Genomic DNA, 1,394 nt, shown 5'->3' with positions numbered 1-1,394 from the left:
AGAAAGATAGTCTTGCAAGTTTAGATATTGTCTGGGATACTCATGATCAATTAGTAAGTGTTAGAGGTCGCCTTAATATCATTGAAATATTACCATCCTATACCCGACGTCCCATGTTAGTTTCAAATCTATCACGTTTTGCTGTTCTTCATATTGAACATGACCATGCAAGATTAGCTCACTCAGGTCCTGCTACAATTTTAGCATCACTCCGTTCTCGTTATTAGATTGTTCCAGGGAGACAATTAGTTAATTCAATAATACGTAAATATGTTAGATGTCAACATTATTTAGCCAAGCCGTCTCCTCAGAAAATGGGTGATTTAACTCTCGCAAGGGTGGACGTGGATCCTCCATTTGCACCAACTGGAATTGACTATGCAGGTCCGATCAATGTTTATACTTCAAAAAGAAAAACGAATCAAGAAAAGTCTTATATTTGTGCATCTCGAACGTGCAAAATCATTGAGTACTGAAGATTTCTTCAACGCTCTTCGTGGGGTTGTGGAAAGAAGAGGAACGCCCTGCGTCATTTGGAGCGATTATGGACGCAATTTTTTTGGATCTGCTAATATTCTGGCTAAGTTTTTACAGAAAGAAAAAGAAGCTTTTCTCAAATGGTCATTTTCTAGAGGGATTGCATGGAAATTTATCCGAGCTAGAGCACCTCATCGTAGAGGTGCATGGGAAACAATGGTAAAAAATATTCTTCGTCGTCAATTGGGAAATGCAATTATGACCGTCAAACAACTAAATACTGCATTAATAGAGATCGAGGCTGTACTTAATAGCCACCCTTTGGCTCCTTTGTCTCCAGATGCTTTTGAAGATGCGATCAATCCGTCAAAGCTCATAACTGGTTTCAACATCACAAGCCTTCCGGATCCCTTTGTTGACAGCCGTTATTCTCCTAGTTCAAGATGGAGGAAACTAACTGTTATTTTACAATGATTTCGTAAAAAATGGATGTCTGTGTATATACTTGATCGAGGACGAGGACTTGGTAGTTGTAGTCGATGAAATTCAGGGATGTCATGAATGGTCTCACGGCCGTATTATTAATGTCTACCCTGGTTCTGGTGGTTTGATTCGAACTACCGAAGTGAAACATTCAAATGGAAAAGTTTATCAACGGCCTACAATCAAGTTAGCTTTGGTGTTGCTATCTGAAAATATATGATCCCCCTGTGGGTGCTCATGATAGGGAGTATGGATAGTAAATTCGTAACAATTGATTCGTTATATTGGTGTTTCCCTGTATCCTTTATATTCCTTTTTTTTAGTATGTCTCCTTTTGATATTGTTGTCGTTTTTTCTTATTATGTACACGAGCGAGTTGCACTCCTTTATATATTTATATATATATATATACTCTCCCTTGTGTGTGTTTGAAA

General features: G+C 38.1%; 1 protein-coding gene across 1 annotated transcript; it reads left to right on the top strand.

The window, feature by feature from the left end:
- Positions 1-378: 378 nt before the first annotated feature.
- LOC121128398 (uncharacterized) lies at positions 379-951 on the top strand. The gene has a single exon (XM_040723978.1). The coding sequence runs from the start codon at positions 379-381 to the stop codon at positions 949-951; it is 573 nt and encodes a 190-aa protein (XP_040579912.1).
- Positions 952-1,394: the final 443 nt, after the last annotated feature.

Source organism: Lepeophtheirus salmonis, chromosome 13 (genome assembly GCF_016086655.4).
Source record: "Lepeophtheirus salmonis chromosome 13, UVic_Lsal_1.4, whole genome shotgun sequence".
Lineage (NCBI taxonomy): Eukaryota > Metazoa > Arthropoda > Copepoda > Siphonostomatoida > Caligidae > Lepeophtheirus > Lepeophtheirus salmonis.
The sequence above is the reverse complement of the archived record's forward strand: the minus strand, read 5'-3'. Positions and strand labels throughout refer to the sequence as shown.